The sequence below is a fragment of the Geotrypetes seraphini genome, chromosome 12 (assembly GCF_902459505.1).
Source record: "Geotrypetes seraphini chromosome 12, aGeoSer1.1, whole genome shotgun sequence".
Taxonomy (NCBI): domain Eukaryota; kingdom Metazoa; phylum Chordata; class Amphibia; order Gymnophiona; family Dermophiidae; genus Geotrypetes; species Geotrypetes seraphini.
Genome location: NC_047095.1, coordinates 105290536 through 105315927, shown reverse-complemented (window position 1 = coordinate 105315927; position 25392 = coordinate 105290536). Strand labels below are relative to the sequence as shown.

At 39.2% G+C, this 25392-nt stretch overlaps 1 protein-coding gene across 1 annotated transcript in view; it reads left to right on the top strand.

Annotated features, from left to right (window-relative positions):
• LOC117346228 (vomeronasal type-2 receptor 26-like) overlaps positions 1–25392 on the top strand; it is a 45834-nt gene that overhangs the window by 17764 nt on the left and 2678 nt on the right. Inside the window, exons 4-8 of the mRNA XM_033915632.1 lie at positions 5937–6728; positions 10145–10372; positions 12685–12811; positions 16770–17654; positions 23733–23770. Of these exons, the coding sequence (XP_033771523.1) occupies positions 5937–6728; positions 10145–10372; positions 12685–12811; positions 16770–17654; positions 23733–23770 (2070 nt within the window). The remainder of the gene's footprint in view (positions 1–5936; positions 6729–10144; positions 10373–12684; positions 12812–16769; positions 17655–23732; positions 23771–25392) is intronic.

Here is a 25392-nt window from a genome sequence, read left to right as displayed (position 1 = left end):
CTGTCTGTCTTTCTGTGTATCTCCCTGCCCCTGTGTCTTTCTTATTTTCTTTGTTTCATTCCTCTCTCTGTCTGTCTGTCCAAAGCAGCATCCCCTCCCCCTCCATTTCCCTCCCCCCCCCCCACCAGTTCCCTGTGCAGCAGCATTAGCGTTTCCTCTATGCCCCCCTTTCCCTTCCCGCGGTCCGGACTACAAAGGTGGTGATTCCAGCAGCGCTTGCATCAGTCTCCACACGCTGCTTCGGGTCCTTCTACTGCCCTGATTTACTCTGGCACGTCCCTGATGACATCATCAGAGACGCGGCAGAGCAAATCAGGGCAGTAGAAGGGCCCGAAGCAGCGTGTGAAGACTGATGCACACGCTGCTGGAATCGCCATTCGGGCCCGCGGGAAGAGAAGCGGGTGGGTGTCAAAGGAGGAACAGAGATCGGCGGCAGGTGGCAGGAGGAACGGAGATCGTCATCTGGCTGCGGTCGGGCTTGTGTAGAGCAGGGAGGCTGTGACGTACTAAGAGAGCAGGTGGTGACGTAAAACCCGTGCATGCGTAGTCGTGTTTCCGTGACGGATCAGGGAACACGATTTTTTAGTGCGCATGCGCGGCCTATCATTTTATTATAGTAGATTAACCTTCAGAAACGCTCCCACACAGATCCCCACCCTCTACAGCAAACCTAGCTGACCACTTCTCCACAAAAATTCGTAACTTGAAAACATTTCTTGTAGCTACTAGCACAGACCTATCAATCAATCTACCTGCTCCATGAAATGAAGGCTCAACTGCTGACATGATCTGGAATCATTTTGAAAACCCAGACTGAACCAATGCCTCAAGCTCTACTCTAAATATGCAAAATCCAACTGCCTACTAGACAACAGCCTTCTTTCCATTCAAAGCTGACCTCTTCACCTGGATCTCTCTTTGCCTGTCCACTGGCTACTTCCCGTCAGAACTCGGCAATATTCTTGTGCCTCCTATTATCAAAAACTCCAAGGAACCAGTCTCTTTGGTTTCCAATTACAGACCCATCGCCAACATACCTCTTGGAGGAGTGTGTGGCGCAGTGGTTGGATCTACAGCCTCAGCACCCTGGGGTTGTGGGTTCAAACCCCGCGCTGCTCCTTGTGACCCTGGGCAAGTCACTTAATCCTCTATAGTCCCAGGTATGTTAGATAGATTGTGAGCCCACTGGGACAGAGAGGGAAAATGCTTGAGTACCTGATTGTAAAAACCGTTTAGATAACCTTGATAGGCAGTATATAAAATCGTAATAAACTTGAAACTTTTCCTTAAACTAATAGAAGTCTAGTTAATCTTGATCTCATGAAACATTTAGAGAAGTTCAACATTCTACATGACTCTCAGTCAGGATTTCGCACAAACTACAATACTGAAACCATCTTAGCGTCGCTGACCAATCACCTCTTCCATCTGTTTTCTCTGGGAAAAGTGCATTGATACTCCAGTTTGACTTAAGCAGTGCCTGTTACCTTGTCGACTATGACATTTTGCTCAGATGCCTCGATTCTATTGACATTTCTGGACAGGTACTAACATGGTTCACAGGTTTTTTAAAAAAACCACACCTACCAGGTTCACAGCGATGGAACCTTCTCCCAATTTTGGTGCAATCCCAGCAGAGTTCCAAAGGGCTCCCCTCTCTCTCCTTTTCTATTTAACGTCTACATGGCATCAATGGGACATATGTTATCTGACTTAAAACTGAAATCATTCATGCAGATGACATTACAATTATCATCCCCATAACCTCACTGAAACAAGCACCTTAGATTACTGCAATATCATATACCTGGGATCCTTTAAGAAGAACATCAAACACCTGAGAATCATTCAGAATACTCCATCTCATTTATGATCTCAGAAGTCAGATCATGTAAGCCTGTTCTACAGAAAACTTCACTGGTTGCCGATGGAGGCAAGGGTCATCTTCAAGTTTGCCTGCCTTTGCTTCAAAACCATAACAGGCTTATCCCCAATCTACATGTCACACCACTTTGTATTTCTAAGCACCACTCGCACACGCAATGCCTATCTGTTTGCCTTCCCCTCCCTGAAGGGCTGTATCTACAAGAGATTCCTTGATAGAACACTGTCATTCCATGCAGGCAAATGGAATAAATGCCTAACCACCCTCATTTCAAAAACTCCCTCCAAGTTTCCAAGTTTATTAAATAATTTGATTAATCGCCTACTCTACATTCAAGGCGATGTACAAGATAAAACAAATAATTATAAACATAGGTAAAATATTATATAAACATAGGTAAAATATTATATAAATGGACAATATTTCAAAAAACAAACACAATTTAAAAAAAATTAAGTTGGTACTAATTATATCGAAACAATGGGAAAATTCATTAATGGTTACATTCTATATTAAATTCAAGAGACAAAGGTAAAAACATATGGGGGGGAGAAAGACAATAAAAAAGATAGATAAAAATAATAAAAGATCATTATTCACTAAAAGCATCATTAAAAAGGAAACTTTTGAGCTTAATCTTAAATTTTTCGAGGTTCTTTTCTTCTCTTATATATATTGCGAGATCATTCCAGGATTGAGGGGCTGTCACCGAAAAAATAGTGAGACATCTTGTATTAATGATTTATAAAGAGGGAATGGTTAATAGATGTTGATCCTGTGATCTCAATGTTCTAGAAGTGGTATAAGGAATTAAGACTCTATGGATAAAAGCAGGAGTTTGAGAAATAAGAGTTTTAAACGTGAGTAAGCATATCTTAAATAAAATGCGGTGTGCCACAGGAAGCCAATGAAATTCTTTAAATAAGGGTGTGACGTGGTCAAATTTTTTTGCATTGTGAATTATTTTAATGGCGGCATTCTGCACAATTTGAAGACGTCTAATTTCTTTATGAGATAAACCTTTGAATAAAGCATTACAGTAATCGAATTTAGAGATGACTAAAGAATGAATCAGAATATTGAGGGATTTTGAACATAAGAATTTAGAAACTGAACGAATTTGACGTAGTCTGAAAAAAGTAGATTTAACAACATTACTTATGTGGTCATGGTATGATAATTTATTGTCAAATATAACACCTAAGATTTTAATATTTTGTTGTATCTGTAATGGATTGCCATTAATCGAAATGGGGGTAATAAATGAACTACTATCCTTCCACGGGAATAGCATCGCGTTGGTTTTATGAATATTTAATGATAACTTGTTGGTATCCAGCCAATGAATCTGATCCAATTTGTTATTTATTGCTATTATTTCCTGTGTATTCTTGGGGTCAATTGGATGTAATAATTGTATATCATCGGCATAGGCGAATACCGAAAAACCAATAGATTGACATAAGGTCATAAGTGGAGCAAGAAAGATGTTAAATAAAATAGGAGAGAGTATTGATCCTTGGGGGATACCGTAAGATAATGTGAAATTGTTAGAGTTAGTATTGTTAAAGGTGACTATAGAGGAGCGATTTTCAAGGTAGGATGTAAACCAGCTAAGAACTTGATCAGTTACACCTATAGAGTTAAGTCTGTCTATTAAAAGAGTATGATCAATGGTATCAAAGGCTGATGATAAACCAAGAGAAATCAATACAACAGAGGAGTGGTGATCCAGATGATACAGTATCATTGTAGTCATCCCAATCAAAGAGTGCTCTGTAGAGTGGTTTTGTCTAAACCCGGTTTGATTTGGGTGCAATATATTGGTTTTTTCTATGTATTCTGATAATTGATTATATACAATTTTTTCTGTTATTTTTGCCAAATATGGGATGTTAGCAATTGGCCTGTAGTTGGATTTTACATCTGGACCAACTTTTTGATCCTTTAAAATAGGTAAAATGGTCGATTTTTTCCAGACTGTTGGAACTATACTATGTTGCAAACAAAAGGTAATTAAAGTATGTATATAGGGACCGAAGATAGAGAAATATTTTTTGATGGTGATAGGAGGAATGGTTTCTATAAGGGATCCTTTAAGGTTAACAGATTTAATTATTAATTCTAAGTCTTTGAGACTAGGAAGTTTGAAATAGGAACATTTCGAATTTAAAGAAGAAGGCCTATTAAGATCAAGTGTTGAGATGGATTGTTGTTTTGGTATGAAATTTTTCCTGATATTATTGACTTTTTCGACAAAACAATCTGCTAATCCTTTAGGAAATCAATTAAAACCTATCTCTTTGATAAATTTCTCTAACTCCTTCCTGCTTTGTTCTACCTCGAAAATACTGTTGTATGCCTCATATTCTTCCAGATATACCTAACCTCTCTCGACTTACCAATGTAATTTGAAAATATTTTCTGTAACATCGCTGTCTGTGTACAGTCTTTTCCTCTGAAAACCGCTCTGAACTGCTTGTGGTATTTGCAGTATACAAAAATAAAGTTATTATTATTATTAGTGGCAGCCTTAAAAGTGACTGCCAATCGCATGTCAGTCACGTATCAGTGCCAGGTTAAGAATCGCACCTACAGGAAACATAGGTGCTTTAGGCCACCTAACACAGGAGGGGGTTGAGCACCTCCTGCTGTCAATCATTTGGGCACATTGTGGGGGTCTTCTGACAGAAGTGGTTGGGCACTCTCCTTCCTGCAATCAGTGAGGTACATTGGGGGGTCTTTCGGGCAAGAGGAATTGGGCATCCCTCCTGCATCATTCATTTGTGGAGGGGACTGGCAGCTGCACGTATGGCCACTATACTTATTGCAGCAGGGAGATCCCTTGCTGCAATATGTCGTGGCCATGTCTACAATAACCCGGTTCTGTAACCAGTGTTTGTAACATGTACGTCAGTTACAGAATCAAGTTTAGTTTAGGCAGCCTTAGGCCCGATTCTGTATAGGATGCCCAACGACTTCTGAGACCAGATGCCTTATACATAATCCGGGCTTCAAAGTTTATATATAGATAGCAGCCAGCACTGGTACATCTAGACTAATGTATATACTATAGAAATATTTAACCTTTAGTAAGCAGATGGTGAAAATGGCTGCTTTATGTAATGATGTTGAAACAGAGCAACAGTGCCAAGTAACATGCATTTGGACTTGTAGATCTCCCATAAGAACCATAAAAATATATGTTGCTTCTGAGCAACAATGGCAAATAAAGGGTTAAACTTAATCATGATCCAGAGGCCCATATATGATGAAATAGTCACATAGCAAATTATAGATCAACTGTTATGGGTTGAATTTACTTAAGTCAATGCTTGCATAAAAGGGTATCCTATTGCTGAAATAAGAATTTGACCCCTAATACAAGTATGAATCCAAAACACTGTCACTGTTCTTGCTCTGTGCTAATAAAGTTCTACTGTGCATTTACTTCCAGCAGTAGCTTGACTCACTAGCTCTTGGTTATGTTCTAAGAAAGAATTTCCACTTTTTATTTGTATCTGGGTGAGGTTGTGGCAGATCTGGATTCATCATTCCTCCTTTTATAGGATGAAGTGAATCAAGGCAAAATGATGCATGCATGTGGCAGTAAAACACCCTCCAAAACCTTTGGATCTCTTTCTATAGAGTATTGATTGGTGGATCACATTCTTTTGCAAGATGCCATTACTGAATTTCATATTATCTTCTGCAAATATATTTCTGAAAGAAACTCTAAGACCAGGTGAAATGTATTTTGCTGTGCATCTCCAAAGGAGGTTTGTAGAATGGCAGAGATTATTCTGGAAAGTTTCCAATAGTCGTCAAGCTCTGTAGAGAGTTATGGTATTGTTGGTTAGTAATGGTTGAGTTTACCAACGCTCATTCAGAGCTCAATCCAGCTGTAATACCATTTCATGGAAGGTGATTTTATCATCTTCCTTTTTTAGCTTTCTATCCTGTACAAAATATTGCTTTAAATACATGAGATTTTGAATGCTTTTGGCACAATGATGAAGATGATGACACTTAAATACCTCTTTTTCAACAGATTAGTTTCATCTCTCAAAGTCTTTTAATGAGCGACACGGTCAAGTTTCCTTATTTTTACCGGGCTGTCCCCAGTGAGCTGCACCTCTGTGCTGGAATAATCAAGTTACTGAAATATTTTGGCTGGAGTTGGGTTGGTATTCTTGCATGTTATGAAGACAAGAGCCTTAGGGCTGTCCAGATCCTAAAGGAAGGGATTGAGCAGAATGGAGGCTGCCTTGAATTCATAGAAGTCATCAGTCGTGACAATGTCACACCAACTGATATCTCCAAACTTTATCAGAGAATCAATGCATCATCATCTAATGTGACCATTCTTTATTGTAGTAGGGATTATGTCTTGAATCTGTTTGAAAAGGTAGATTATTTCATTTTAACCAAAAAGGTCTGGATCACCACATATGAACAGGATTTCACTTTGAGTTATGAATTGGACATAAAAGTAAGGAACAACACTTTGGCATTCACAGTTGCAAAAAAAAATATTCCAAGTTTTTCAAAATTTGTGCGTGAGGTAAATTATATACTGTTTCCACTTGATTATTTTTCTTTATTATGGTGGAATAACCTGTGTGACAGCCATTGCCAAAAGAACATTAGGAGATCTTGTGTCATCAATGAAGCAACATTCTTTGGAACACATTGTAACACCAAATACTTGGGAAGCAGCTATAGTGTTTACAATGCTGTGTATGCTTTGGCACACGCACTGCATGACATGGTCAGATCTGGGTTTCAAAACAACTCTATGGGGAGTAGAGAAAGGAACTTTTTGGATTATTTGCCCTGGAAGGTAAAATCCTTTGTTAGAAAATGGATCACTGTAAAAAGAGTGATATATACTGAATATCACAATGCAGAAAGCATCAACCATGTCCACATTCTCTTTTGGGTTGTGCTCTATGGGACTTGGGCACAAACCCATTGTTATAACATAACTTATTGCAAGATGCAAATGCAAATTTGAATTGGTGTAATTCAGTTTGAATTAGCACCCAATTATAAACTCTAATTTGCTTGTTTGCTGATTTGGTTGGGTACATATTTTGGATGGGCACTGTATATAGAATATGTGTGCTTAAATTGTCATGTGCGTAACTCATAAGGGGGCATTGCCAGTGGAGGGGCATGGATAGGGCAGAGGCATACTTTAAATTTAGGCTCATTGTTAGAGAATAGGGCCTTTTACATGCAGACAATTCCATGACAACTGGCCCAATTTCAAGGAGGGTTCGTATTCGACATTTTCCATGGATACAAAAAAGTGGCCAAACAAAATACAACCAACAGGAACTGCAATGAAGATGCAGGAGCAAAAAAACAGAATGAAATTGAAGAACAATATACAAGGTACAGGAATTTATTCAATAAAATCATAAAAACATGTATAAACAGCATAAATAAAATAATTGTATCCAAATACCAGTCTTTGTTCTCTTATGTACCAGACTCAACATGGACAATGTTCGAAAAAAAAAAAAAATATTCCTCAGGGGTCCAGTGTTTCATTCAAGTTTTTGTTTGTTTTAATCCATTTGGCTTTTTGATACTCTATGTACTGATTATCCTGGACCCCTGAGGAAGAAGTGTTTTTTGAAAAACGGTCCATCTTGGGTCTGGTACATAAGAGAACATAGACCAGTTTTTGGATATAATTATTTTATTTATGCTGTTTATTCATGTTTTTATGATTTTTATTGAATAAATTTCTGTATCTTGTACATTGTTCTGCAGTTTCATTTTGTTTTTTTACTTAAAAAGTGGCACAAATAAAAGGGCCCCTAAATCAGGACATAGTTGAGATCATACTCCAAAACTACAGATATCTGTATCAGATGAACCAACATACCCCATGAAATAATTAATTAATTTCTGAGATAGTCATATGGAAGATAGTCTGGACCATTTGTCATGGAATGGGAGCTTTCTTTTGTACCATACTCACCAGAATGAATTCTTAATGACCATTTACTGGTCTTACCTAGTCCTCATGCTGCCCAGCTAGAATGCACATATTACACTGCATTTTTCTTTGTGGCTGCTGCAACTTGGAATTCTTTGTCTTTGCCTATTAGGGGATAACTCTCATTAAAACTGTTCAATACAAAGTTAAAGATGTAGTTCTTTCAAAGAGCATTTGATGGTCATGACTGAATTGCTGAGGTTGATATTGGATGACTTTACCTGAATACAAATATTATGTGTGCTCTTTGGTTGGTTGACTCTCTATGCTTTCATATCAAAGATTTTGTAGTTCCTTTACTTTTATGTTGAATTTTAAATTATAAACTGTTTTACTCTACAACAAGGCAGTTAAAGGCAGTATTGGAAATATCAATAAATAAATACACCAGTTTTCTGCATGTACAAGTCTTCAAGTTCAAAGTTGAGTTCAAAGCTCAGTATTCTAAGCACTATTCTATGATGGTCATTTTACAAATAATGCACACTATCTTTTTTAAATTTACATGTTTATTTTTTTTTTAAAGTATTTCTTTACAATCCTTCAAAATAGTCTCCCTGCTTTGCAATGACTGAGTCCCAAAGTCTGGGAAGATTCATTATTCCGTCCAAGGCACCATTTTTGTTCAGTTGCCAAATGGCTTGGGTACCAGCGGAAAAAAGCTATTCCAGAGATGCAAAACAATGTCCACGCATAGGTTGTTTCAACTTTGGAAAAAGGTCGAAGTCTGGTGGACTCATGTCTGGACTGTAAGGAACATGAGGTAACACCTTCCAGGTGTATTTGTATAGTTTTTCAATGACATTCCCTATGTGCGGGCGAGCATTGCCATGAAGAATGAGGTTGAGTTTTGTGCATTTTTCTGCGTATTTTTCGCAAAAATTCATGATAATACACTGCTATGACACTTCTTCCACATTTAGCTTTTTCTGTATTGATGATGCCTTCCTGATCATAAGCAAAAATCATTTGTTTGACTTTTGATTGAGCTTGTCAAAATTGTTTTGGCCGAGGGGAACATAGAGCTCTCCAATCACTGAAAAACTACACAAAAATGGCTGGGAAGTGCTACCTCATACTCCCTACAGCCCAGACATGAGTCCACAAGATTTTGACTTTTTCCAAAGTTGAAACAACCTATGAGTGGACATTGTTTTGCATCTCAGGAAGAGCATTTTTCTGCTGGTACCCAAGCCATTCGGCAACTGAACAAAAAACACTGTCATGGATGGAATAATGAAGCTTCCCGGTTGTTGGGACTCAGTCATTGCAAAGCAGGAAGACTATATTGAAGGATTGTAAAGAACTACTTGAAAAACAAACATGCAAATGAAAAAAATAGTGTGCATTATATATGAAATTACCCTCGTATAAAGATTACTTAGTGCTAAGGCACAGGTTCTAAAACAGTGCCATGATCAGCAGCCACCCACAAAAGTGGCACCATTTTTAGAATCACAGCTATATCACAGATAGGCGCCAGAAATGTAGGCCTACATTTACAGCGCCTATCTGTGATGATATTCATGACTACGGAGGTACCTACTGATGCTTAAGTGTACTTCAAGCATTAACCACACCTGTTTTACCCTTAGGCACTAGTAAGTGCCTCTGTAGATGGGGTTTCAGCACCTTTTGTGGAGGAGCCATCTTTTTTGTAATGAGATTTTAATTGCTTTTAAATGATGCAATTAATTAGCACATCAGTTAAACACAATTAAACCAATTAAAAAATGGTGCCTAACAAGCAGCACTGTTTATAGAATTTGGGCCTAAGTTTGTAAAATTTGTGCCTTTTATAGACTCTCCCCCTATATATGCAATTGAATAGCTATTAACCTTTGTAAATGGTCCATTTGGAAACTGTTCTTACAGTATGTAGCTAATATTTAAGCGTGACCTCTGTATTTATAATTTTACCTACATTTGAGAGAGGCATTCCAAAGACAAGCATTAGGCTAAGGATTGAAATATGACACATATTGTTTTCCAAACTAGTTGATGTTTTAGTATAAAAAGTGTTCATAAGAAAGTCAGGTGCAAGCGTCTGTGGGCATTTGTTGCCTTATTGAATTTCAAAGTGAACATCCACAGGTAAAAAGAATCCACAGACTTTGCAGCTATACAAACAATATAAAAATTATCCTTCAGAATAATTTGAAAAAGGAAATTAATTTTGTTTTTATGTGTGCTTGAATTCACATGGTTAACCCGAAAATATCAAAATTTTACCCTATATTCTTAAGCTTCATCATTATCTGAAGAGTGTCCATTTTAAGAATGGTCTTGGTGAAGAGATATTTTTTGATGAGAATGGAAGCCTCACCATTGGATACAATATCATAAACATTGTCTATCTACCCAACAGAACATGTAAGAATGATGTTGTTGGTAATTATAATCCTAATGCTCCGTCAGGACAGGATTTCATGATTGATGATGATGCCATCGTGTGGGATAGTGACTTCACTGAGGTCAGAATCAATTAACATTAGAACATAATGAAATATGTTGAGTAGAGAAATATGTAACATAATGAAATATGTAGAGAACATAATGAAATATGTAGAAACCATGCCTCATGTTTATTTATTTAAAAAAATTATAATCTTCAAATCGCGGCAGGGGGGCAGATCGCGGTGGTAGGGTGTCGGATCGCGGGGGGGCCTTCGGGGGGAGCAATGCCGGTTCTCATTGGGGGGGATAAAGCAGCGCCACTGGCCTTGAAGGGTGGGAACGTATCAAAGTGAGTTTCTATTATTTCCTATGGGGAAACTCGCTTTGATAAATGAGCATTTTGGATTACGAGCATGCTCCTGGAATGGATTATGCTCATAATCTAAGGTACCACTGTATTCATCTTTCTTTGTATTATTCATGAGTTCACCCTTGCAAACAATATGTACCAGGTGGATTTCTTTAAAAAGTCAGTAATAAATAGATAAATATGTGTGTTTATTCCAGTAGTCTAGTAATTTATGTGCTTATATGGTATTCAAATGCAGAGACTTTCTTTATAAATCTATTTATTTTACTTATTGGCATTTAATATTCCAATATTTATTGATGCATCAGGGTAATGTACAGAACCAGGTCATAGTCAGACATGTAAGAATTACATATCATTGACTACTTAACTAAGACAATGAGGTATAGACAAAATCATATGAGAGGATTATTATAGTACAAGAAAAAATAGTTTATACATTTTAATTAATCATGCACAGGGAGGGATCAGAGTGTAATAGACTAAGGAAACAGAGTGTAATAGACTAAGGGCTCCTTTTACAAAGGTGCATTAAGGCCTTAACGCGCGGAATAGCACGTGCTAATCTTGTGCGTGCATTAATAACACTAGCGCACCTTAGTAAAAGGAGCCCTAAACCACACTGATGGATAGAAAAAGAAGGAACTAACAAGTGGAGCTATTGGTAGGCCTTTTGGAAAAAATAAAAACACATGTTGAATAAAGTATAGAATTTCTTTCTGGAAAGTTCAGAACATAGAAGAGTATGGATCTGACTCTAGAGAGTAGGGGATACACACTGGAAGCCAAGGAGCAAGAAGAGTCCAGCCTTATTATGGAAATGGAGAGAATGACCAAGAGATTGGTATTTGAAGAGCAGAGCTGCACTGAAGAGGAGGCTTTTCAAAGTTAGAGCAGCAAGGGCTGTTAGGGGAGGGGCGAGCTGGTCTTCCAGGCCTAGCCCAACTCCTATCCCTTACAGCAGCAGTGGATGATCAGTTGGGGCAGCTCCTGACAAGAGTAGAGCTGCCCTGAAGAGGAGGCTTTTTTTAAAAGTAAAAGTTAAATCAACAAGAGCTGTTGGGGGGCATAGCTGGTCTCCCATGCCAGGCCCAACTTCTTCCATTGCAGTGGCAGTGGGAGATTAGTTGGGGAAGCTCTTGACAAGAGTGGAGCAGCTCTGAAGAGGAGGCTTTTCAAGTTTTGGCCTTAATTTGCCTCTTTGCGATAATGTTCATTGGATTTTTTCCTTATGTTTTAGGTGCTAGTCAGCCTCATTGATGTGGACTTGATCAGTGATAGTTTTATTTTTATTTTTTTCCTTGTGCATTTATTGATGTACTTAAATTTTGTTATATATGTAATAAATATAAATAAATAAATAATAAATAATAAATTGAGTTATTTTCTTAATTTTGATTGAATTATATTGTAAACAGCTTTGATCCTTTTTGGCTGTATATACGGTATATAAAGATTTTAATAAATATAAACATTAACATAAATATATGAAATGAACCAAAATAAATTTCTATAAATCTCATAAAAAGCCAAATGAACCAAAAAAGAGTAGAACATCTTTTCCATGTTTGATCCTTATCAGATAGATTTAAGAGACTTTCCAGCCACAAGTGGACTGACTGAGTTAAAGCTAAAAACCTACATAGATTTAGCCATTGATAATACAACTAAAGTTATGGCTGCTGTTTGTAGACTTCAAGTTAGCTAGTTATAAACTTTAACAGGTGAGACCTAAAAATTTAAGTTAGCTGGTTGCTTTTGCTCTAAACTAAATTCCTCCAGCAAACCTTCTACTTGAAAATTAAAAATCAATAGTGACCATTAGCTGCTCCAGACTGGAATATTTTCAGAAAGTCTGACTGAGATATAGTTAGATAGATAAATTTTTTGTAAACTAACCTCTCTGGGTTTTTAATCAAATACAATTTCTGATATAGTGGTCAGTAAAAGAATATTGCTTTTGCTAAATTACATTCCAGCATCAAATAAAATTATGTAACTTGTTTTCTTAATCCTTAGACACCTCCACAGTCCAGGTGTAGCTCAAGTTGCCATCCTGGTTACAGAAAATTACCCAGGGAAGGTGAGCCCACCTGCTGCTATGACTGTATTCCATGTGCAGAGGGAGAGATCTCCAACCAAACCGGTGGGTGATATCATGGAACATGTGGTCAACACAAGGCTATAGATGCTTTATGATGCTTCATCTCTGTGAAATTAAGCAAGAGACAAAGTCACAGAAACCTTGACTAATCCACAGTTTAATTGGCATTATATTTATTTGGAGATTGAGATAAATTGGCATCAATTATGGTCCCCTGTCTAAAAATAAACAACCTCATTAGATGGTCAACATCCAATCACCTCCAACATTCACGACTATATCTATCTATCCTGACATTTTGTCTAATCTTTCCATGAAAACTTTTCTGGACTGATGACAAAGGGCAGACTGGATGGGCCATTTGGCTTTTATCTTCATGTCATGTTTCTGTTTCAATATTATTAGTGTTAAGCTAATATTGGTTCCTTCCACAAAAAAAATATTTAGAGACTTAAATGTTGAAGATGATCAGATATCAATATCAGTGTCCTCTATCCAACAAATAGGGCTCCTTTTACTAAGCTGTGCTAGTGTTTTTAGTGCACGCTACAGATTAGTGCGCGCGGCCCCCACTACGCAGAAAAACTAACACCAGCTCAATGGAGGCGTTTGTGTCTAGCGCGCACGCTAAAACCACTAGCGTAGTTTAGTAAAAGGAGCCCATAATGGCATTTTAAGAAAGGATGTCCAAGTCATAACATGGTCATCCAGAATATAGCCTGTTCTAAAATACATGTGAGATGGATGTCCATATGATGGAAACATCTGCATGAACATTTATTTTAAAAACAGAAATGTCTAAATTACAAACAGACAAAAGAAGTCACATGGATGGATTAGAGGCAGCAGAAGAAAATCCATATTATAATATAGTCACATAGGGATAGATTCTGTATGGGACACCAAATTCTGCAGACACCTAAGAAGCAGCGGAGAATCGCACACTGGTGTCCTATACAGAATCATGTCTTCCCTAAGAAGCAGATACCCAACACCACCTAACTGGACCAATTATCTAACCAGTGCTCATGTCATAGGTACTGGTTAGCGAATTTCACTTGATCCCTTGCCATCATCCCCCGAACACCCACACATATCCGACCAGCAGGAGGAATGTCTACTCTCTCCCACCAGAACATTTGACCCCCACCCACAAAATAATCCAGGCAGGACAGATTCCCACTCATTCCACCCTGGAACCCCCAAAAACAAGCCAGGAAGGAGGCATGCCTACTCCCTCCTGTCCTGGAGCTATCACTCCTGAGGCAAGCTGCGTTGGAAGGATGCAGTTGAATGTCTGGCTGTAGGTATACTCACACCCTCCAAATGGCTGACCCATCACTCCAAAATAGGGGTCTTACCCTTCTAGATGTATTCTGGGATACACCGGGGAGGGTTCTAAGGTTTTGATTGGCTCATATGCCTAAGACCCCTCCTATATGAAGGGGCCTTAGGCATCTAGGCCAACTGGAATCTTAAGCCACTTTCACTATATCCCAGAATGCACTGAGAAGGGGAAGGCCCATCATTTTGGAGAGGCAGGCCAGCCAGCCAGAGGTGGCAATAATCCCTCTGGTTGAAAATTCAACCGATGGTTATGGGGGTTGGAGGTAGAGTTAGAAGTGTAGGATTGGGGTCCTGAGCCTTGTGGGAGTTAAGGGGTTCAGATTTGGGTGGCTAGATTTTTGGGAGTTCAAGTTTGGGGGATGGTGGCAGGAATGAGTGCTCATCCCTCCTGCCCAGCATGCTTTGGGGGGTTCTGGGGCAGGAGGAAGTGGACATCCTGCCTGGCTTACTTTGTGGGTGGTGGTTTAGGGGTTCTGATGGGAAGGAGTTGGCATTTTCACCATCTGTGCTTCCGCTGAGCGCCTTAGGCAGCCTGGCAGTGACATATGCCTTAAATACTGGCGTGAGCCCCTTTGAAGTAGGGGAACCTTTCAAATTGGACACCCCTAGGTTATTACCTAGCACAGCCTATGTGTGTTCCTTTAGAGAAAATCCAGTATTCTGAATGGCTTAGTGAAAATACAAGCTTTATTGGGCCATTGGCCTCAGCAACATAATGCAATCCTGGTTCCACCGGTGGCATGAAACTTTACAAACTTACAAAGAATTATTCAAAACAAAATGTCATTCACTCTACTCTGAGCTTTGTCAAATAAATCACAAAACATATCATTTCTTTTCACCAGTCTTATACTTATGCAGGCTATCTGCCATTAGAGTCCAAAGTCCTTTCAGCTTTAATAATGTTCTGCTGAAGATGGCTAGCTGAAAAACACTCACTAAGCTTGAGCTGTAATTAACAAGCAAAAATGGAGCAATCTTCTAGTCAGAGTTTTATCTAAACTTCTAAGGCATGCAGGGCTAATTGCCTTTCACAGGTTGCTATAGCAACCAGAGCAATTCCAGGCTGTCTTTTTGCCCAGCATTTGTTTCAGCTAAGCTAAGGTTTGTACAGGAAAACCGTATAGGCTCTTGAGCTTTACTCAGCCAGTTATTCAGGAGGCAAACTTTACAATCTCCAATATTACAGCTTCTGCCATAACACTTTCCCTGTTTATCAGTGAGGGAAAAAAGAAACAGAAAGGTAAAAAAATCATCCCTTTTGGACTCACAGTTCTCAGGCTACCTCCATTTGTTCTGGCTGGCTTTCAAACAGAGCATTACTCTCCTCAATCACCATAGGTTCAGAAATATACGATTCTGAAGGAGAGTTCACCACCTGTTCCTCCTTCATGTCCCAATCGGACTCAGCAAGCTGCCCTGGCTGCTTCCAGGCAAGCTCACACTGGGATCCCTGTCTCTGCACTGCTCCTGCCTCAAGGGCTCCCCTGGTTCCTTCCTCTGTCCTCAGCTCTCTACAGAGCCTCACTTTAAGCTGAGGGAAGAAACCACTCCCCTGTAGCTTCAGAGGGGTGGAGGATTTCCTTCCCTCTGCTTGTACCGTTTCTCCCAGGGAAAACTGCTTGTCTGCCTTCTGCTTCCCAGGCACTGGATAATAAGAGAGCAGAGATTTCTGTTTTTGCTTAGACACTAACTTAGGTAAATCAAAGCTTTCTTGTTCTGTCTCCACGTCTTCCTCAAGGCTTACAGGGAAGTCAGCTGACTTATTCTCTTGGGCACTGACCTGGTCAGCCCTTCTGCACTGGAGTTTGTATGTTTTACTATATTTCCCTGTGATAAACCTCGGGGATGCAGTAGGTTTGTCACAGAATCCATCCTTTCAACCAACTTTGTGGGGTGGCTCCTGCCATTACTGCTCAGCTGATTCTGGAAGGGAGATGTCCTTGCCACAATCATCTCAGTTGCCAAGTCTAATTAAAATGTAAGCAAACATTATGCTAACCTACATTTCAGGCATCTAACATAGCACTAGGGAGATAATTAGGGGTGCTTAAACTCACCCATGGCCACTTCTGGGTGAAACCACACCCAAGTCCAGCCTTGTTGTGAGCTTAAGTGTCCTGACATGTCTCCCTGCACCCATGACAGATGTTTCAAGTTTCAAGTTTATTTAAACATTTGATTGCAAAATCCAATTTCAATGTGATTTATGCATAGCTTTAAAATCAGGGTAAAAATAAAAAATCACATTAATTGAACCAAAAATTAATACAATTTAACAAAACAAAATATGAGAGGGTAAGAAAAAAAAGATAAAATACAATTCATAAATCAATAAAAAAAGTGGCCTGCCTCATGGTTTTGTTTTAGAAACCATGCATCCTGATTGGCTTGTTAGATAGTGGTAAGATGCCTACCCCTATCTAAAATCAGGACTCAATTTATAGAATTTGCTGAATTGTCCTCAACCTATATCAACAGCCTAATGTTTAAAGTTGTCAACTATAAGCACAAGATCCAGATGTTGTTGGTTTAGGTCCCAGAGCAGCTTTTTGTAATTTGTTTTTCTTTTTTTAATAACTCCAGATAATGAAAGTATCAAACCTTACTGATGCTATTTATGAGATACTTAGAATATATTCTTCATTCTTAGATGAAGACACTTGTTGGAAGTGCCCAGAAGACCAATGGCCCAATCAAAAAAGAGATTCCTGCATCCCAAAAGTGATAACCTTCCTATCCTATGAAGAACCTTTGGGGATAGCATTGACTTCCATAACTACTTTTTTCAATCTGCTCACTGTTTTCATCCTGGGAATCTTTATTTATTACAAAGACACTCCCATAGTGAAAGCTAACAACAGGAACCTCAGCTATATTCTCTTTATCTCCCTCATGCTCTGCTTTCTCTGCTCATTAATATTCATGGGACATCCAAACAAGGTGACCTGTATTCTCAGACAGACTGCTTTTGGGATCACTTTCACCATATCTCTGTCCTCCATCCTTTCAAAAACCATCACTGTGGTAATGGCCTTTTATGCCACCAAGCCAGGAAGCAAGCTCCGGAAATGGATGGGTTCCAGGGTCTCACTTTCTATAGTCCTTTCCTGTTCCCTTCTTCAAATTATTTTGTGTCTTTCCTGGTTGTTCACTGCTCCCCCATTCCCCTATTTTAACATGGACTTAGAAACAGGAAAAATATTAATTGAATGTAATGATGGATCTGCCATTGCATTTTATTGTGTTCTGGGTTATCTGGGATTTCTGGCTGGTGTCAGCTTCATCGTAGCTTTCCTAGCAAGAAATCTGCCTGACAGTTTCAATGAGGCCAAGTATATCACCTTCAGCATGCTAGTCTTCTGCAGCGTCTGGATCTCCTTCATCCCAGCATACTTGAGCTCCAAGGGCAAGTACATGGTGGCAGTAGAAATATTTGCTATTCTGACCTCCAGCGCTGGACTGTTGGGTTGTATCTTTTTCCCTAAATGCTACATTATTCTGTTGAGACCTGATAAGAACAACAGAAATTACCTAATAAAAACAATTGGATGAAATATTCAAAGCCATGACATGACACCGATAAACAGATACATTATCATTTGATCTTTATTTCTGATGTTCATTGGAGATCTCTGTTGATGTAGGATCACTAAATATGTAATCCTCAGTTTAAATAGAAATGTTGAAAATTTGAACTTCTGGTCCATATCACTAAGAGGTTCTCAAGCTAGTTACCAGGACACACCTATTCTGTCAGGATTTCAGAATATTCACAATTAATATATGTTTGTTTGATAGGGCCTTATAATTGATAAGAAATAATGATAGTGATAGTTTTGCATTCAATGTCATTCATGGAGGAGTTGACTAATAGTTAAGGTTTTATTCCTGCTGCAGCTCCTTGTGAGCCTGTTCAAATCACTTCATCCTCTATTGGCCAATCATTTTATATTGTGAGCCCATGGACAAAGAAAGTACCCTTCATATACTACAGTATGTACAGCACCACATATGTCTTGTAGCACTAAGTAACAAAAAGTACTAGTAGATATCCTGAACACCAGATTATCTTGGTGCTTCCCTAGATGGATAATTTTTTGTGGATATCAGCTGCCTATGACCATTTTAGAGGCACTTGCAGAGCTAAGGAGGATACACAGTCCAAATGTATATACATTGACTTTCCAGATTGCGGCTAAATATATGGATAGCCCCAGTGCTGATGCCAAAACCTATTTAGTGGTAGTTCCTATCCAGATGCTGTCACAGAATACCTGGATTATTGTAATCACAGTGACTGGAATATAAAAAAAGCTCTGAGCTCAAGGTTACACACATCATTTATATATTTATTTATTAACCAACTTTTTCATGAAGAGATTCATCCAATGTGGTTTACAATATACTGAATAGCAAACACTCTTAAATATTTTTCCTATCTGTCATGGTAGGATCACAATCTAACTGTAGTACCTGGGGCAGTGGAGGGATTAAGTGACTTGACCAGAGTCATAAGGAGCAGGTTGGGATTAAACTCACAACTTCAAGTTGTTGAGGCAACAGCTCTAACCACTACTTCACTCCTCTACTCTTTTCTGTAATGTGATGTTCTGTGGATATAATTGGTTACACAGAAATAGGTCTTCAGAATTGGCAACATAGAATTTGGATATCAGGGGTCATTGTGCTCCCACTCCAGTGCCTTCGACTTTCTGAAACTAAGGCCTCATTTTATGAAGTCGCGTTAGCGGTTTAACGCACGTAATAGTGCGCTAATTTGCGAGCCGCATTTGAAGCTACCACCTCCTCTTGAGCAGGCGGTAGTTTTTCGGCTAGCGCAGGGGTTAGCCCGCGCTAAAAAGGTGCGTGCGATAAAGACGCTAATGCAGCTTCGTAAAATGAGCCCTAAATATCCTGAAATCTAAAATAATTCTTTGTTAGAGCCATTTCAGTGAGTTCACAATTAAAATCTTTGATACTTTCAAATGGGTCTGTTTCTAAGCAAAACTGTCCTAATGATTGAGATAGCTGCTTTCTGGGATGTATTAGCATAAAGGGCTCCTTTTACAAAGGTGCATTAGGGCCTTAACGTGTGGAATAGCACATGCTAAAATGCCATGCGCGCTGGCCGCTTCGGCCTCCTTTTAAGCAGGCGGTAATATTTCAGCTAGTGCGCTTATCTTATGCGTGTGCTAAAAACGCTAGCGCACCTTAGTAAAAGGAGCCCAAAGTGATTCAATTTGAAGTGTATCCAAAAGAAAGTCTGCACCACCTGATGTAATTATTTCTAAAATGTTGATAGCAACGTTGAGTCTGTTACGTATGATGTAATAATTGTGATGATAACAATGTATTTTCATACAGTTTTTCTGATTCTTCAATTGTTTACATTATAAAGTTTGAAATGTCAATAAAGATTTACAAAAAAAAAAAAAATGTTGATAGCAACGTGGAATCTGTTACGTATGATGCAAATAAAGGAATGAGGGTTCTTTAAAATCTCTGTAAAAATAAGCAGGGGTGTTAAATTTGATCCAATGACAGATACTCTTTTGCTACCTCATAGTGAAGTGAGCAATGTATGAATTTCAGGTAGCAAACAACGTGAACAACAGAGTGGATGGAAATCAGAGGGGGGCTATATTGTACAGAGGAACAAATTTATTCCATCAAGTTGAGAATCAACACCTCTTGCTCCACAGTAAAACAGTAGAATGACTAGATGAATCAACATGAATTGTGATTCAGCCTAAAAGGCCTTCATCAGGAGTTCATAACTAAATAGAAATATCAATTGAGGCCCAAATTCTGTATAGTGTGCCCTAAATTAGGCGGTGAGAGATATTCTACCGCTAATTAACTTAATTGTTTTAATTTGTGATAAAAGGCATGATAATTCACCATGCCATTTAAAATCAATTAAAATCTAGTTTAAAAACAATGGAGGTGCTTGAGGGTACACCCAAGTTGGCCGCTGTTAACCCATCTACAATGTCACCTTATGACCTGAAAGGTAGGTGCTAGAAATTTAGGACTTGAAAACCCCGGTCTTCTTTTCTGGTTACACTAAATTTACCCATAATGGAAACAAGTCAACTGAATTGTCCAATAATCCAAACAGACTTGTCTAATAAATTATCTCTAATCGAATTCACTTCATAGGCTAACTATGCTCTCAGATGCCTGCACTGTATAATCATGAACACTTTTTTACAGTCTTTGCAGGACAGAGGCATAAGTTTTATATTGCTACAACCAAGATATCGGCACCAGAGTTACAAAGAGATAAGTGACGGTTTCAGTTATTTATTCTGCACATAAAGCACTTTATATAAGTTACAAGCACAGAGTATTAGCACTTTTTCAAGTTCACAGGCACTGAGCTTGATGAAAGATACCTCTGTCCTGCAAAGACTGTAAAAAATTGTTCATGATTACACAGTGCAGGCATCTGAGAGCACAGTTAGCCTAAGAAGTGAATTTGATTAGAGATAATTTATTAGACAAGTCTTCTTTTCTGGTAGCCACAATTCTGTAAATGGTAGTTTAAAGAATCCACACAGAAGTTAAACATTTTTAATTGCCTTAATTGGCATGATAATTTAAAATACCATTACAAGCCATTTAAAACATGATTCATTTAAGTTTCTCACAGAAATCGGCGTGGTGCCTACTTGCCCTTACCTGAAAAGTAGGCATGGCTAGGGGCAGGGTCAGCCAACATTATGATGGCTACTAATGTCTTAAGTCAAGTTACGTGCCACTAGGCGTGATTCTGCAAAGGGCATCTAATTTTGAATGGCACCTACCAAGTTAAGAACTGTTTGTAGAATCAGGGTCTAAATATTTAAAATAACAAATCATATATAATAAATTACATATCCATAAAATATCATCAGTAGCATAGAGATAAAATATAAATAACGAGATGCAATAAGTGCACAATAAAAAGTGAAGCACTGAAATGTAAAATATAGCCCTCCCCCCTTTTAGTGTACTCTCCAAATACTGTACCAAGAACTCTAACAATCCTTTGAGCCACTCCTTTAGTGTTCTTAATATTGTATCTCTTTTGGTCTTTTTTTCTCTTTCTGATGCTGTCTTTTCCACTGCTAACTCACCCACATGGCCTCTATCATACACCGTTTTGCAGAGCTGCTCTTCAACCTCATTGCTTTCCTCACCTCTAGGCCACTGGTCATAAGTCCCTTGCAAAACCCCAAATACACTTTTCCCTCCGTATTCGCTGTGATAGGGGATTAAAAGAACCACAAATACAGAAAAAACACAAATAACTTTTTCATATGTTATTCTATTAAAATCTATCGTGAATATAGAAAAACCGTGAATAACATGGTGGGAGACCTGGTCTGTTCCTGAAGGAGAGGCAAAACATGGTGAAGAAAGTACTGGGAATCAGTGATTTTCTCTGTGAACGGTTGAAATCAGCAATTTCTCTATGCAAGCTGATGTAATTTGGAGGGAGGAGCCAGATAGGGCACTGGTCTTTGATCTGGGGGCCACCGCGGGAGCGGACTGTTGGGCACGATGTATCACTGGTCTGACCCAGGAGCAGCAATTCTTATGTTCTTAGCAAGCTAAAATCCATGAATAATCGAAACCGTGAATGCTGAAACCATAAATACAGAGGGAGAAGTGTAGGAGCAACATTCCATGCAACCAATCCCAAGATAAGCACTACATTACATTAGTGATTCAGCATTACATTATATTAGCACTACATTACATTAGTGATTTATATTCCACCTTAGCCTTGTAGTTCTAGGCGGATTACAAAAGATATAAACTGGACATTACCAGAAGGAACAGGGTATAGTATGAGTTACAGGCCCAGGGTAAAAGTACAAGTTGCAGGAACAGAGAGAAATGCGATGCTGTGTTGAGTTGTGTTGATTACAGGCATAGTGCTAAATTTTGATTCTGCATTAAGTTGTTCTGCCAAATTTTCTGAACAGTAGAGCTTTTATTTCCCTTTGGAGGGTTTTGTGGTCTGATGGTGTTATTAGCAGGTTGGAGAGGTGATGGTCATGTTTCACTGCTTGTGTTGCTAGTAGGCCATCAAATATATATATATTTTGTGGTGTGCCCTTGAATGGTGGTTAGTTAAAGCTATCTGAGTTCTTCTTAGTCTGGTTGAGTTGTTCCAGATGAGGAGTTCATTCAGGTATTTGGGGGCAGCACAATTTAGGGCTTTGTGTAGATGACTGTAAAATTTAAGTAATATTTATGCTTGCATTGGGAGCCAATGTGAGTCTAGTGGTGATGTGGTCATATTTGCTTAGTGAGTAGATCAGTTTGAGGGCTGTGCTTTGAATGGTCTGCAATTGTTTATCATCTCTTACTCTCCCCATTTTGCCCTGCTCCCCAAGTCCTTCTCTTCCTCTCTCCCTCCATCATCTTCCCCAAGTCCATCTCTCTCTCTCCTCTCTCCATTGAAGTTGCATACCTGTTATAGTAGTTCTCCATAGACAGTTGATCATTCAGCCACACAACTGAGTAGGAGATGTACGGCTGTATTTACAGTGTATACAGTAGCTGGGAAATATGAGACATGCACAAAAAACTTTTCTAGGGTTTTCTGCGCTAGGAACTAGCTGGGATTGGACACTGTCAGGATGACAACACACCAGCAACAAGTTTCGGAGCTTATCTATTCATATAGGCCTGGATTCTCAAACTGGCATTGATATCGGCAGCAGCCTTAAAAGTGGCCTCCAATCGCATGTCAATCACACTTTGGTGCCGGTTTCAAAATTGTTACGACACTAAAATATTTTCTCCAAGTCTTCATCATTTTTGAAAGAATGTTGGGTTGTGGACATTCAGGAGTAAATTCTCTATTAGTACGTTTAACTTAGGCGTGCTTTGGACGTCCGGTAAACGTAAATACCAATTAACTATATTTAGGCGTGAGATAGACGTCCCGCAAAATATACGTGCGCAAAATAGACGTCCCTCGTCGCCCAAAATAGACGTGCTCAAAATAGACGTCCCTCGTCGCGCAAAATAGACGTGCGCAAAATAGACGCAGGTTTCTGAAACGTCTCCAATGGACCCGTGATAGACGTGAGTACGAGTTTTTTTTTTCTTATTTGTTTTTTTTTTAAATTATACTTTATATATACTCTTTATTATCACACATTCAAGCATTGATAAGTATAGGATGATGAAAAACATAACTAAAACACAGTATCAGAATTGTACAGTTTACCATTAATACAAGGAAAAAAAATATGTTATGTTTCAAAGGAAAACTAGAAAATGAAACATACTGAGTGGGTGTTGAACTTACATTATCAGTATGGATGGTGGGAACCGGTAGATGTCTGCTACACAGAAAGCTGTACAGGAATGTCATACTCACCTCCTATTAGAAGTGGAAAGGATAGGACTTTGAACACCATATAGACTTTTTATAAACTTCGTTTAACTTCCACAAAGACTGGCAGGAAAGGCACCCTAAGTCATCCAATAAGCTTTCTCTCGATTTCCCAGAGACATTATTTCAGAGAGGATAGTTTAGAAGTGATATCTTGCTCGAAAGAACACTCTCCTGGTCTTAAAACATTGCAACAATCAGCTCATTCTTCACAACAAGAAACAGAATCAAAACACAGATTAAACCTGAATGTGGCTTCCAGTTCACAGGAAGAGGAAGTAGCAAGCAGCACAATGCTGATCTCATTGTGACATCATCAAGGTGCACCTGGAAGGTAGATATGCCACAAGTAAAAGACAAGTCGGGAGTTGAACTCACAACCTACAGATGATCGATATAGTGCTTTTACTCACTGACCTACACCTGTGTCTCTGGTTCCCCTGTCATAGCATACCTTAGTGATGTGCTAAAGTATACTCTACTTAGCTATCATATCACAGTCAGTTGAGGCAAAAGACTGGTAGCTCAATGGTGTAAAGCACTGTTGTCACGGATGCAACACCCATATTCTTAAGTATGGTTCAATAAATGTAATACAGAGTCAAAATTATGCTGTTTATTTTATCAAACCCAAGCTCAACTTTGTAATGTATTGTGTATAGTCTCGCTAATGTGTTTATGATGAAAATGAGATGCGATAGGTGTATATCCTATATAATAAAACCCTAGCCACGCATGCACACATACCTGCGTGCTTCTGTGATCTCTGCTCTGTGATCAGTAGGTCTGTGGCCAGCAGGAGTGCAGATGCAGCAGCCAGGCGACTCCCCCCTCCCGCCCTCACTCACCACCAAAACCACCACCGCCAAAGCCTCCTCCTACTGCCCAGCCGGGAGGAGGGCTCCGAGTCTCTGAAGACTGTCACAGATCAGCTTACACGGTCCCTAAAAAATGAACCTTTTCATCTGAGGCGCGAGGCTGCGGTGACCTTCCGGCCCGGCTCACTAAGGTTTCATCTTAAGAAATTCAAATGCGTTGTTGAAAACGCAAGTGACTATTCTCTGTCATCCTAGACACCCCTGCAATACCCCAACAACACACTCCTGCAGCATAAACCCCTCATGTTATAATCAAGTAAAAGACAAGCTGGGAGTTGAACTCACAACCTATGGATACCTATGGTACAGCGCGTTTTATTCACTGAGCTACTGAGCTACTTAACTCTAGCCCTAACCCTAACCATAAAGTAGCGTCTGACGTCATAGCTTGTACATAAAGCCATTTCTGGAGACTCCCATTCCCAAATCCCCAACATAGCTCAGTGCTTAAAAGCACTACATTTATCTTCCAAAGGTCAGGGGTTCAAGTCCTGACTAAGGTTACCAAAGACATAATATTCTTTTTTTTTTCCACCCACTCAAACATGCATAGCTAAGCTAAACTTGTCATTGTGTTTGGGGGAGGTGAAGTTTCATTAGGTTTACATGGTAAGTTTCGAAGCGTTCTGCTATACTTTTTTGTATAACAGCGATATCGGCGTGGTTTAGGATGTAATCAACAGTGTTGATGTAGCGCAGAGCGGCCGCTGCAAGCACGCTCAAGCGGCACAAAAACGTCATCGCGTTTTTTTGCGTTGTGATGTCATAGAATCACCCGTTCTTCATACGCAGTTATTTCTCCTAAAATGGCTGCCAGGAGACAGCCAAATTTCTCTACTGAGGACTCCAGGCTGCTGGCCAGGCTCTTCTTGGTAAATGAGCACCACTATTTTAGAGTGGCAGGCCATCGCAGGTCATACCTGCAGTTCAGGAACTCCTGGACCCGCCTGACCCGGCGGTATAACAGAAGAGCCTCATGTCCCAGGGAAGTAAGT